Here is a 12,902-nt window from a genome sequence, read left to right as displayed (position 1 = left end):
CGCAGCATGGGGGCCAAGGACAGTACAACAAGGATAATACCATACAGAGGTCTTTACATAATTTCATCAATCAATCCTTACATATGTTTATAAAAGTACTTTTACATGTAGGAAAACCAAGGCTGATGTGAAGAGTTAAAACAGAAAAGAGCTGAAGCATCAACATCGCAAAGAAATGTTTTATCCAAAAACTCATTTCATGTGATACAAGTGTTAATTCATGCCTTAATTAATTTTTGAGATCAAAACATTCAAAGACAAAAAAAGCTGAGCCATTCAAAACATGTATTCATGTAAGCACATAACGGAGACAATACAAAATTTTTGCGTAACAAAAAACAAACAGCCTGCATTTGCACATTTTCCCTTTTCAACCAATAAGTACACGGCACATGACTGGAATGTTGCTGACAGTGACATGAATCAAACAAACAACTTTTGTCAGACAACCATGTACAGCAAACCCCATCAACTTTTCTCTTCATGATTTGAACAGTGTGAAGCGTGTTACTGTAGCAAATGTCTTCTCCTCAGGCAAACAGAACACAAGACACATGACGACTTTACCTGATGTTTCACTGGACATCACAATCCCATTTCTGGCCAGGCGGTGTTTCAGCTCAGCAATTTCAGCATCTTTCAGCTTCAGTTTCATCTCCAAGTCAGAGATGTGATACTGCAGCCAAAACAAAACGAGAATGGTCGATCAAAAAGCTGTCAGTCGTTATAACAAACAGTGATACAGGACAATGTGTAAATGTACTTCATACTAATATTCACCACCTGCTTGACAGATTGTCACAACAGTTTTCACATGCATACACACACAAATACTTCTGAGTTACCGCTCACAGGAGTTTCAGTTATTTTTACTCATACAATGTCAAGTCATAAACACTGCATATTTCAGAGGGGTGACAGGTGAACAAAGGCAAGTATTTTCAAACATAATTATCCATTCTAATCCAAGTACAAATAGTTAATGCTTTATTTTTTGCAGCTTGTCAACCACAGGCTGGGTTCACTCCCATCTGCTTTACAAGAGACCCAGTCTTGAGTTAGTAAATCTATTGACACAGGAATCAATGCAGGGAATTAAGTGGAGTTTTCTTTACCAAAAATCAATCACATTAAAGATTTTCTGTTCATATTAGTTTGTACAGACTTATTGTCTCTAGACTCCATTGGGCAGCATCAAAGAGTTCCGGTTAAATGATGATCTAGTTTCACTGCAATACCATGTCAGTAACTTAGTGGGACCAGTTAAGCATATCATCAGAGCAAGCATCGATTAAACTAAGGATTGCTAAAACAGCAATACCATAATGTAACTGTGAACCTGAGAGGAAACTTACAGCTGTAAGGCAGTAACAACTGGCATGTAATAATCCATCACCTAGACAGAAGCCTGGATGCCAGCATCAGATACTAGAGGCTACCACATGTCTCACAATTCAGCTGCACCATGGAACAACAAATATCTCACACACTAATTTCAGTGATCAATGATTCTTCAATGTATTTCTCATCTTCATCAGCTTAAAATGAAATGGACTTAAAATGAACTTGTACACTCACATACATGAGTAAACACAATGTGAGTTACTGATTTTAAACTACATAGAACAAAATGGATTCTGCATCAGTGAGTGTTGACAAAAAGTAAACAAAGTCAGGTGAGTGTTCCCTCTTTATAAGAACTAGCAGGTGAACTATTCAAGCTTACATTAACCATGCCATGACATCAAAACTGAATATCTGAAAACACACATCTGATTCTGGCTCAGTTAACTTGTTCAAGTTTTCTAGTCACATATCAATGAGGAAACTTTTTAAGGAAAAATACTAAAGTGTGATTACAATGTAACAAAGGCACAGGTCCATATTCAGGACAGAGTCGACTGAATGTTCACACAAGCATGGACAGAGTGTTCACACGAGCATGGACAGAGTGTTTACACGGGCATGGACAGAGTGTTCACACGAGCATGGACAGAGTGTTCACATGGACATGGACAGAGTGTTCACACAAACATGGACAGAGTGTTCACACGAGCATGGACAGAGTGTTCATACGGACATGGACAGAGTGTTCACACGGACATGGACAGAGTGTTCACACAAACATGGACAGAGTGTTCACACGAGCATGGACAGAGTGTTCACACGGACATGGACAGAGTGTTCACACAAACATGGACAGAGTGTTCACACGAGCATGAACAGAGTGTTCACATGGACAGAGTGTTCACATAGACAGAGAGTTCACACAGATATGGACACATGCACCACAAAACTGATGTCAACAGTTGCAACAAAGTGTCCAGTTTGGGCAGATTTCGTGCACACTCTCAAGTATCAAGAATACTTATGTGTTCATGTACCTCGAGCCATCAGGTACCAAATGTCATATCATGGTGTGGGTGTACAAGCGACAATGTGCGTTACATTCAGGAGCCTACCGTGGCCACCCGGTGGTCAGAGAGTCATCTCTCCAGATAAACTACTGACCTGTGCTGACTGGTACTTGTCCTCCAGAATTCGCCTGTCTTTCTCAGACGTGGCCAGCTTGATCTTCAGAGTGGAAATCTCCGCCATCAGGTCAAGTTTGTGCGTCTCCAGAGATGTTCTTGACAGCAGTTCCTATCAACAAGAAATCATTAAACTTCAACAGAAAAATCACACATGCTGTTCAGCAAAAGGTCAATAGGCTTTTAGTGTGGACAGATCAGAATTCAATGCTAGTCCTCTATTTTCAATGCCTTTCTGCAGCCAATAGTGCAAATGTAGAATGCAGGAGATTCTACATTTGGAAATTAATAGAGCAATAACACTGGCCATCTAATTTCCAACGGACTGCTCTAATTCTACATGAAGCTGCACGTAAATCAATTCACTGTGTTCTTGATGCACACAAAGCTCCCTGCATGCCCGATAATATTATGGAGCACCAAGATGACAATTAAAATAATGAACCTTCAAATACTTTATGACTGTGTAATAGCAAGCTTCATATACACTGTGACTGGGTAATAACAAGCTTCATATACACTGTGACTGGGTAATAGCCAGCTTCATATACACTATAACTGGGTAACAGCAAGCTTCATATACACTGCAACTGGATAATAGCAGGCTTCATATACACTATAACTGGGTAATAGCAAGCTTCATATACACTGTAACTGGGTAATAGCAAGCTTCATATACACTGTGACTGGGTAATAGCCAGCTTCATATACACTGTAACTGGGTAATAGCAAGCTTCATATACACTGTGACTGGGTAATAGCCAGCTTCATATACACTGTAACTGGGTAATAGCAAGCTTCATATACACTATAACTGGGTAATAGCAAGCTTCGTATACACTGTGACTGGGTAATAGCCAGCTTCATATACGCTTTAACTGGGTAATAGCAAGCTTCATATACACTATAACTGGGTAATAGCAAGCTTCATATACACTGTGACTGGGTAATAGCAGGCTTCATATACGCTATAACTCGGTAATAGCAAGCTTCATATACACTATAACTGGGTAATAGCAAGCTTCATATACACTGTAACTGGGTAATAGCAAGCTTCATATACTTTGGGACTGGGTAATAGCAAGCTTCATATACTCTGTAACTGGGTAATAGCAAGCTTCATATACACTGTGACTGGGTAATAGCAAGCTTCATATACACTGTGACTGGGTAATAGCAAGCTTCATATACTTTGGGACTGGGTAATAGCTAGCTTCATATACTTTGACGGGGTAATAGCAACCTCCCAATATTGTCATAATTTCCTGGCTGACAGCAATAATTAAAGATAATTAATTTTTAAAGAGTTTAGGGTACCTGATGTGTAGCTGTGTACCAACGTTTCTGCTACATTTGTCTTTAAATACTCAAAAAGTAAAATGTCACTGACGTTCAATGTTGATTATACAGCTGCTCAAAGGGAGTGTGGTTACTCTTCCAGTCATGTACAAGTCTGGGCAAACAGAAAGTCTACAGCTAATTATTCTAGTGCATGACCCAGCTTTATCAATATTACTACCAGTGTCTTCATGTATATATGGCCAGGAATACTTTTATCAGTACTACATTGAATATGGCTGTTGAACATAGATACACATTTGAAGAAGTGATGGTTAATCTTGTTTATACCGTCTGTATACTGGTAGTAAGTACCTGTGGCACCAGGCATCTGAGTGTTCCATCAAGGAGTCACTTCAGTATATCAGTCCATGTTATATTTAACTCTGTTACTACAGCATGCGAGAGCTACATGTACACATGGGAATATCCAGTGCAGCACAGGACTCCAGGCCACATGTATGAAGACAGATGTAACAGGTAAGCTGGAAGAGGAGCTGCAGCCAGACTTGGGTAGAGATGTGGAAATGTAGAGAGCAGATAAGAGTGTAACCCTAAACCCACAGCTAACTCCCACACAAGGCAACAGAGGTGAGTCAACACATCCAGTTTAATTACCACAGAAATATAGAAAAAACATTGGACTCACAACAAAAAAAAAAAAACAAGATTATTTGCGAGTTGTGTGCATGGTAAGATTATTTAATACAAGTACAGATGTGTGTGTTTATACTGGACAAGCTGGGAGTAAAACCTTTTGCTTCCATACGACATGGCTGGTACAAGATAACCTTAGTGACAGATTACTACATACATGTAGCTGACCCAATGTTAATCATCCACAGAAAGCTTGGTCAAGGAAATCTACAAGTGAATTAATATATCTTAGTACAGAAGATGAGTATAAGACTGCATTTTAACACTATCCTTCCTGTCATATCATATTTACACATAGATTTTACTTGTACTGACACAATAATAATTCCCTCTTGCTTATTTTCATACTTATACTGTATTAAATCAATAGTGTGTGCATTTTTTTTTTCAATCCAATTTGTAAGTCAACTTCCTGCAATTATTCCTTATGCATATTCATTAAGCTAGTAAATTGATTTATTAATCATTTCATCTGAGGCAATAATGATACTGGGGCCAGCTATGGTGAAATACTCTGTTTTTCTGATTTCAGTCCATGTAAAGGCATATGGCATGATTGGGAAGCTGAAGGTCGTAAAAAGTCAGCCTAATTTGTGAACGTCCTATTTCTCTTTTCCTGAAGCCCTCACCCTGCTGTAATTTCAACCTTGACATTTCCAGTATGCTGCAATCCAACTGCTTACAGTTAACAAGTGTACAGAGTGTATAGAGTAGTATGTCAACAGCTCAAACAGCATCAGGCCAAGAATCAAAGATCTTCAACTAACAAATCTTAGATAGGGTAACTCTTAACAAGGATACCAGATTCACAAACTTTTTCTCCATCCAACCAGCAAACCCTGGTCATACACTGACACCAGAGCTCATGACCTCAACACTCCATACATACAGGCAGCAATAAGTAAATAAACTAGCAGGGTTGTACACAGCAAAACACTTTCAACTCGGCAGGCTAAGCTGGCATAGTTCACTTCATGCTTGAGTCGAGAAACACTTTGTAGTACAAGCTAGAGGCACAACCCCTGAACAAATAGCTTGCAGGCTGTGCATGCCATCGTACAATCAATTGTGCTGAGAATTTATTAACGGTACAGTGCCTTTAATAGGTAATAAGTGTTATTTACACATGTAACACTCTTGTTTTTGCTGCAGCCAGATTTCAAACACTGATAATGAATTCTACGTCAGCTCATACAGTGTCAAAAAACTGCCAAGATAACAGAAAGGGAAGAAATAAGATAGGAACAAAGAAATATCTCATCAATAATCTGAAAACGGTCCTAAATTGTTAACAACGTTAGGCTGATTTCTGTATAAACAACATTTTTCCCAGATAAAAAGAGTCCATAAATCCTTGTAATAGACACTCCTCAATAAATTGGGATGGTCATAAACTTTAACAACACAGGAAGAAAATGAACCGCTTCTGGATTAAAAAAAAAAAAAAGAAAACCTGTATTCCCTGCACAACAATAGAGCAGCTACCACAAGGGATAATCCATGATCCCATGGATTATGATATAGGCATAAACAAGGTGGTTAAAGATGTTTTATTCGGCAGATCTAGTCAATCATATGTTCAATGGTCCTAAACCCTTTCCTTTTCTCCTGTTACAGAACAGGGAACTACCTGTTTAAATTCTGACAACCAAACACAGACCTGTAACTGTATGGCTAAGAGGTGCACATGTAAGTTATCCTGTATAGACATTATCCACAGCTAGGACCACCATTCCCTCACTCACTCACAGAAGTGACATCACATACTCGGGATAATCATTACAGGTCACTACTTCCTGGGCTGGTGTAAGAGGTCAGGCACACCATCAGCCTGTCTCACAGATCTACACAAGCACATTATACAGTACACAGGCTACTCAGACATACAGTCAGTACAAGACAAACATACAGCAAGTAAAACGCAGCCACACAGCCAGTACAACACAGCCAGTACAACACAGCCAGTACAACATAGCCATACAGCCAGTACTCTTAATATTGGCTTGTAAATGCATGTTTGTGTTGTCACCCTGTCAGAGGGCCTCTTGGAAGAACAGTTTTTGTAACTGACAGAGTAAATGTTAATCATTTGTCACCCTGAGAAAATAAATTTTTCTCTTATTTCTCTCTTATTGATTTCTATACATGTGACACAGTTTTATTTTGACAACTGACAATGAAGGTTCTCATCTTAAACTTTACAGCTGACATTGAAGGTTCTCATCCTAAACTTTACAGCTGACATTGTTGCCCTGCATAAACACATTTTACAACTCAAATGATGCTTTCTGAGAGCTTCTAAATCTGTGAATGAAGGGAGTTTGTTCGTAAACCACCATATACTTGTTCAATTTACTTGTTAGAGTTAATACAGATTGACTAGTTTGGGGTCCACCAGTTTGAGAGTCAAATGTTTTCAGGACCTAAAATGGCTCTAGATATGGCCCTGGTAACACACTGATGCTTGTATATATGCTGGTACTGGTTTTACCAGGCTGTCGTTTTTTATATTATATAATATATGATTGCCTTCTGTTTAAAATGTGAGTCTGTGTTATATGGAGCTCATCAGCTTAACAAGGCCATGTTCTGGAAACAGACCAGATTGTAGCCACAACCCCCCCCCCCCAACACTCCCCCAATGGATAAGAGGATCTAGCAACAGAATGACAGTGTTCACACCTTCCTAGTACTACATACTGACTGACATGTACTGGTATACCTGCTCAGCCAATCACACATCATGAACTGGTATACAGACTCAGCCAATCACACATCATGAACTGGTATACAGACTCAGCCAACCACACATCATGCACTAGTATACAGACTCATCCAATCACACATCATGAACTGGTATACAGACTCAGTCTATCACACATCATGTACTGGTATACAGACTCAGCCAATCACACATCATGAACTGGTATACAGGCTCAGTCAATCACACATCATGTACTGGTATACACTCTCATCCAATCACACATCATGAACTGGTATACAGACTCAGCCAATCACACATCATGAACTGGTATAAATGCTCAGCCAACCACACATCATGTACTGGTATACAGACTCAGCCAATCACACATCATGTACTGGTATACAGGCTCAGCCAATCACACATCATGTACTGGTATACAGGCTCAGTCAATCACACATCATGAACTGGTATATACGCCCAGACAATCACACATCATGTACTGGTATACAGGCTCAGTCAATCACACATCATGAACTGGTATACAGACTCAGCCAACCACACATCATCTACTGGTATACATGCTCAGTCAATCACACATCATGTACTGGTATACAGGCTCAGTCAATCACACATCATGTACTGGTATACACTCTCATCTAATCACACATCATGTACTGGTATACACGCCCAGACAATCACACATCATGTACTGGTATACACGCCCAGACAATCGAACATCATGTACTGGTATACAGGCTCAGTCAATCACACATCATGTACTGGTATACACGCTCATCTAATCACACATCATGTACTGGTATACATGCCCAGACAATCACACATCATGTACTGGTATACAGGCTCAGTCAATCACACAGAATATACTGGTATACACGCCCAGACAATCACACAGCATGTACTGATATATAGGCTCAGCCAATCACACAGCATGTACTGATATATAGGCTCAGCCAATCACACAGCATGTACTGATATATAGGCTCAGCCAATTACACAGCATGTACTGATATAAAAGGCTCAGCCAGTCACACAGCATGTACTGATATATAGGCTCAGGCAATCACACCGCATGTACTGATATGCATACTCAGATAATCACACAGCTTATGCTGGTGTACAGGCTCAGAGAATCCCACAGCAAGAACTTGTATGCAGATTCAGAGAATAACACAGTATGTACTGGTACTTGAAAGAGAGCCTGCCAGGCAGAAGTTCACAATATACACTAGCTCATATTTAACATCATGAAGTTTTCAGATGTTTTGTTGTGTGCAGGAATGCATGTATCAGGTGAATTGGGTAGGGCTTGGTCTGATCCAGGTAAAAGGCCTAATCTACCGTTACATGATGTGTGTAAATGACGAAATTTCTATTCATGTCCCAGAAGTAAATTCTTTGTGGAAGCCGACAAAGGTTACCGTAAAAAATATACTCTATTTACATGCAGAACGAGTGCAGCAGAAATCACCCAAGCAAACACACCACACTGCAGTATGAGGCAACCCGTATCCACCAGCATTTCCATATCCAGACCTAATTAGTAACCGTAAGAGCAGTTGGGCTGAGAACAACAACACTCTCCTACATATCTCCTCTTACAAAGCCAGGAACAACAATCAATTCAACAAACTCCATGTTAAATGAGTTCTGTGTAAAGTGGATTGTATTTACACCAGATAGAATAATGTGTAGCTGTGATAATGGGAACAATCACTCAGATAATGTGCCTTGAGCCCCCCCCCCCCCCCCCCCCCCCCAAGTAAGTGGTTTACAAGCCTACTGCTAACAGTTGATGATTAAATGGGAGCCCTGCCATACACAAAAATGCTCTGTGGCAGAAGGTGATGTAAACACATGGGGGTTCATGAGGTCACCTGTCCCATAGCCTAATACACTTCCTCCTTATGTGGATACATCTGACAGGACTTTGCAGGAATGTGGTTCATAATATAACCCTGCTCAGGTGTGGCTTGTCAGTTATCAAATACTGATGCAGCAGTCTTAGCAAGGTACTTGTAGGAAGTAAGTGACATCATATCTGTGGGGAAATATGTCCAGCTTAAATTGAAAAACAAACACTGATCAGCAGTTTTTGCACATGCCACTACATCAATATAAATACAGTATGCTTATGTAAGGCCTATACACATATACATACGTATACTATCACACCAAATACATCATTGGACTCTAGGGATTTGAAGTTTGGCAGAGGTGTCTTTATCAACCATAATCAAATCCATAGAGAGGAGGTGTTCTACGCCGTGCTCAAGAATATTTCATACGGCCGTGGCCACATTATAGTGGGAGGAAACCGGGCTAAGACCAGGGGAAACCCACAACCATTTGCTGGTTGCTGACAGATCTTCCCACATATGGCGGAAGAGGAAGCCAGCATGAGATGGACTTGAACTCACAGTGACCGCATTGGTGGGAGGCTCGTGGGTCATTGCGCTGCGCTGGTGTGCTAACCTCCTTGGTTACGCAGGCTCCCAGTGGGGGTTGAGTAAGTATTTTGCAAGCAGGAATTCTGTTCATTAAAACCTGCTCTATTTGACCCAACCTTAAAGTTACATACTGTTGCCAAAGCAGTAAACAGTTCTCCAAATAGCACCACACCTTGCTCTTGCTGTATAGATTGTAAATAGAAGCCTGTCAGACAAAGAGAGAGAGAGAGAGAGAGAGAGAGAGAGAGAGAGAGAGAGAGAGAGAGAGAGAGAGAGAGAGAGAGAGAGAGAGAGGGGAAAGCCATACAGTGTATACACCAAATCAGAGCCCTTCACAATCCTAATCAAAGTGACCACAGTGGGCAGCCATGAAAGTGCTGACCATGACCTGATCAATGTACAGTATCAGAGGGCAAGGGGATAATGAATCAGCCCTGGCTGACCAGACCTGTGAAAGTGAGCAGTACAGGGTGAGACCCTGGTTGGTGACAAAGGCATCAATCAGTCCCCAGAGCCTGTAATCTTTCCATGTTTTATCAACCAGCTGAGCCAGGGGACAGGAGATATGAAATGACTGACCTTCCCTACCCTCTGTACAGAGGTTCTAGGACTGTAGTATGCTGATCACACTCACCATGGTTGAGGTACACCTCTGGAATGGCACCAATGCTAACAGGTGCTACAAGCACGTCATCTGATCCTCTCAAGTGTTAATTCTCACCCTAGTTAGTGTATGATTTGTCCTGGATGAAGAACTGCACTCACACTGTTCAAGCAATTCTAACTTATAAACCTAAACTGATATAAAAGTGTTGCCTGTAAGTAAAGCTGGCTACTTCTCTAATTCAATTCGCTAATCTGAAAATTCAACAATCATGATTCAGTACACGGAAAGTCACAAGTATGTGGTGCACACACACATAAGTGCCAGTTATATTCCTGTCAGCATTCTGCCTTATCAACACTAGGCTGATCAGATGCCCAAGCTGTCCCCATTGTGACAGGTAATCAGAATCAATTAGCCAGTAACAGCTCACTCAGCTAGCAGTTCACCTGTCATGATGAGCAGGCCATTCACCTGTCTCCATAAGACAGACACCCCCATTACAAATATTCCCAGCTGGATCCGTCCCCCCACACTTGTGTACTCAATGACCTCCAGACAGCACCTTTGATCCCTGCTGATCTTGTCTAAATCCCTCAAACCCACCCTCACTCTCCTTTTCATCAGTATTTACTCAGACAATCAGTCACACTATCACCTGGAGGTAATACATAACAAGTGTGTAACAGATAATACACACTATTACCTAGAGGCAAATACATAACAAGTGTGTAACAGATAATACACACTATCACCTGGAGGTAATACATAACAAGTGTATAACAAATAATACACACTATCTCCTGGAGGTAATAAATAACAAGTGTATAACAGATAATACACACTATCACCTAGGGGCAAATACATAAAAAGTGTGTAACAAATAATACACACTATCTCCTGGAGGTAATACATAACAAGTGTGTAACAAATAATACACACTATCACCTGGAGGTAATACATAACAAGTGTGTAACAGATAATACATACTATCACCTGGAGGTAATACATAACAAGTGTGTAACAAATAATACACACCATCTCCTGGAGGTAATACATAACAAGTGTATAACAGATAATACACACTATCACCTGGAGGCAAATAAATAACAAGTGTGTAACAAATACACAACAATCACTATCACATATCCATACATGTATGCAGTACAATTACTCTGATAATTTCCTGTGCTTATTTCATCAACACTAGCTGATTTATATTAATTACATTTGCAATTTGGGTTATAATACAGGGACATTACAGTAATGCAGAGAGCTAGAATACAGGGACACTATGGTAATGCAGATAGCTAGAATACAGGGACATTACAGTAATGCAGAGAGCTAGAATACAGGGACACTATGGTAATGCAGATAGCTAGAATACAGGGACATTACAGTAATGCAGAGAGCTAGAATACAGGGACACTATGGTAATGCAGATAGCTAGAATACAGGGACATTACAGTAATGCAGAGAGCTAGAATACAGGGACACTATGGTAATGCAGATAGCTAGAATACAGGGACATTACAGTAATGCAGAGAGCTAGAATACAGGGACACTATGGTAATGCAGATAGCTAGAATACAGCGACACTACGGTAATGCAGACAGCTAGAATACAGGGACACTACTGTAATGCAGATAGCTAGAATACAGGGACACTACGGTAAAGCAGACAGCTAGAATACAGGGACACTACGGTAATGCAGACAGCTAGAATACAGGGACACTATGGTAAAGCAGATAGCTAGAACACAGGGACACTACGGTAAAGCAGACAGCTAGAATACAGGGACACTACGGTAATGCAGACAGCTAGAATACAGGGACACTACGGTAATGCAGACAGCTAGAATACAGGGACACTACGGTAATGCAGACAGCTAGAATACAGGGACACTATGGTAAAGCAGACAGCTAGAATACAGGGACACTATGGTAATGCAGATAGCTAGAATACAGGGACACTACGGTAATGCAGACAGCTAGAATACAGGGACACTATGGTAATGCAGACAGCTAGAATACAGGGACACTACGGTAATGCAGACAGCTAGAATACAGGGACACTATGGTAATGCAGACAGCTAGAATACAGGGACACTACGGTAATGCAGACAGCTAGAATACAGGGACACTACGGTAATGCAGATAGCTAGAATACAGGGACACTACGGTAAAGCAGACAGCTAGAATACAGGGACACTATGGTAATGCAGGCAGCTAGAAATAAAGGGACTCTACGGTAAAGCAGACACCTAGAACACAGGGACACAATGGTAACGCAGACAGTAATTGTGTAGTTAATGTGTCAGCATGATGCCTGAAGCCTCAATGGCCTTGACAGCGAGCCCTATAAGTTGTTGCATGGTAGAGTTGTAATGTAGAGATGAAGATCAGCTGAATATATGGTCAATTAGTCAGGCAGCATGACAATATATCTACCCATCCTACACAATCACTAAGCCACCATGAGAGAAATACACCCAGAATACTCCACATTCTGTACTGTGTATTTTCTATATTTCGTACCAGGTATGTGTATGCTTTAACATTAGGGAAATGAATTTAATGCTTTTCACCAAACAGTCAAAC

General features: G+C 40.6%; 1 protein-coding gene across 6 annotated transcripts in view; it reads right to left on the bottom strand.

The window, feature by feature from the left end:
• LOC135468969 (liprin-beta-1-like) overlaps window positions 1-12,902 on the bottom strand; it is a 105,446-nt gene that overhangs the window by 23,606 nt on the left and 68,938 nt on the right. For all 6 annotated transcript variants that reach the window (XM_064747466.1, XM_064747467.1, XM_064747468.1 and 3 more), the window contains 2 exons: window positions 2,512-2,643; window positions 568-676 (listed from right to left, as the gene is read on the bottom strand). In XM_064747466.1, coding sequence (XP_064603536.1) covers window positions 568-676; window positions 2,512-2,643 — 241 coding nt within the window. The remainder of the gene's footprint in view (window positions 1-567; window positions 677-2,511; window positions 2,644-12,902) is intronic.

The sequence above is a fragment of the Liolophura sinensis genome, chromosome 6, assembly GCF_032854445.1.
Source record: "Liolophura sinensis isolate JHLJ2023 chromosome 6, CUHK_Ljap_v2, whole genome shotgun sequence".
In the NCBI taxonomy this organism is placed as follows: Eukaryota; Metazoa; Mollusca; class Polyplacophora; order Chitonida; family Chitonidae; genus Liolophura; species Liolophura sinensis.
Note: the sequence above shows the minus strand (reverse complement) of the source record. Positions and strands in the feature narration are given on the sequence as shown.